The 1,153-nt window shown below is 37.5% G+C and overlaps 1 protein-coding gene across 1 annotated transcript; it reads left to right on the top strand.

The window, feature by feature from the left end:
* Positions 1-273: 273 nt before the first annotated feature.
* Positions 274-838, top strand: LOC124204167 (dnaJ homolog subfamily C member 16-like). The gene is made up of 2 exons (XM_046601202.1): positions 274-440; positions 502-838. The coding sequence occupies exons 1-2, from the start codon at positions 319-321 to the stop codon at positions 821-823; spliced, it is 444 nt and encodes a 147-aa protein (XP_046457158.1). The 5' UTR covers positions 274-318; the 3' UTR covers positions 824-838.
* Positions 839-1,153: the final 315 nt, after the last annotated feature.

Genomic DNA, 1,153 nt, shown 5'->3' with positions numbered 1-1,153 from the left:
AAAAAATCTTGCCCAAGAATAGCAATTTGCTCTATTTATTGTAATACACTAATACCTATGTGTGCAGAATTTATTATTAGCATGGGATGTGAATCAAAATTTTCCATATTATTTAGGCATCCAGATAAAAATAAAAATGAAAATGCAGAATCAAAGTTTGTGGAGATCAATAAAGCATATGAGGTACTTTTACAATTTTATTTTGAATAAGTTGAGAGTTCTGATGTATAGATGTATGGTTTACAGTTATTGTCAGATCCTGCCTGAAGGAAACTTTTTGATCAAAAAGGAGTTGATGATGATAGTCTGAACAGGAACATGAACAACCCTAATACTGGCTTTGGAGATAGAGGATCATTTTTCTCAGAACATGGTGGATTTAGATTTCAGTTTAAAATGTCTGAAATGACTGCATTTCATCAGCATAGAATTACTATGAGGTAATAAAGTACATTTGTTTTTAATATTTTATAGGAGGTGCTAACAATATTGTTTGTGTAGGGGTTATGAAAATCTAATTTCCCCACAAAGTCAGAATCAACCTTACTTGATTTTTGTCTATTCTGAATGGTGTCTGATGTGTGTTCATGTGTTGCCCATGTGGCAACGATTGGTAGAAGATTTGAATCCAATTGGAATAAACTTAGCTACAGTTCACTTTGACCAAGAAACCGAGTTAGCTCATGAACTTGGAGGGAAAAGAGGAGAACTGCCACACATTGTGCTGGTGATGGAATCCAGAATCTGTCTTAATGTCAGTCTTCGCGTCGCATTCCGCCTGGTCTGCAACCGCAGCATTCAGTTCGTCTTGGGTTACTGTTGAGTGCCCTCTATAGGTCTCGCGCCAAGTGCGGTGGTTCCATATACTGAGGCCAAACAAAAGGTTTTTTTGTAGACACCGATTTCTCAGGCTTCATATGCAAGAAAATTTTTTTTTTGTTGAATACACCGATTACTCGGACTCCTTATACAAGAAAGAGTTTTTTTAAGAAGGATAGAACGCGGATGCATGTTTATTTTTACCAAATGTGTTTTACAGCTTTTATCGCTTCCATCTCCAAAGAATACAATGTTGGTATTAATGTTCTTACGCCGACCTGGTATCTCTCCCCCTGGTGTACTTCCTGCTCCAGCACAGGCCTGGTCGCGCGTT

This window comes from Daphnia pulex, chromosome 10 (genome assembly GCF_021134715.1).
Source record: "Daphnia pulex isolate KAP4 chromosome 10, ASM2113471v1".
NCBI classification, from domain to species: Eukaryota; Metazoa; Arthropoda; class Branchiopoda; order Diplostraca; family Daphniidae; genus Daphnia; species Daphnia pulex.
The sequence above is the reverse complement of the archived record's forward strand: the minus strand, read 5'-3'. Positions and strand labels throughout refer to the sequence as shown.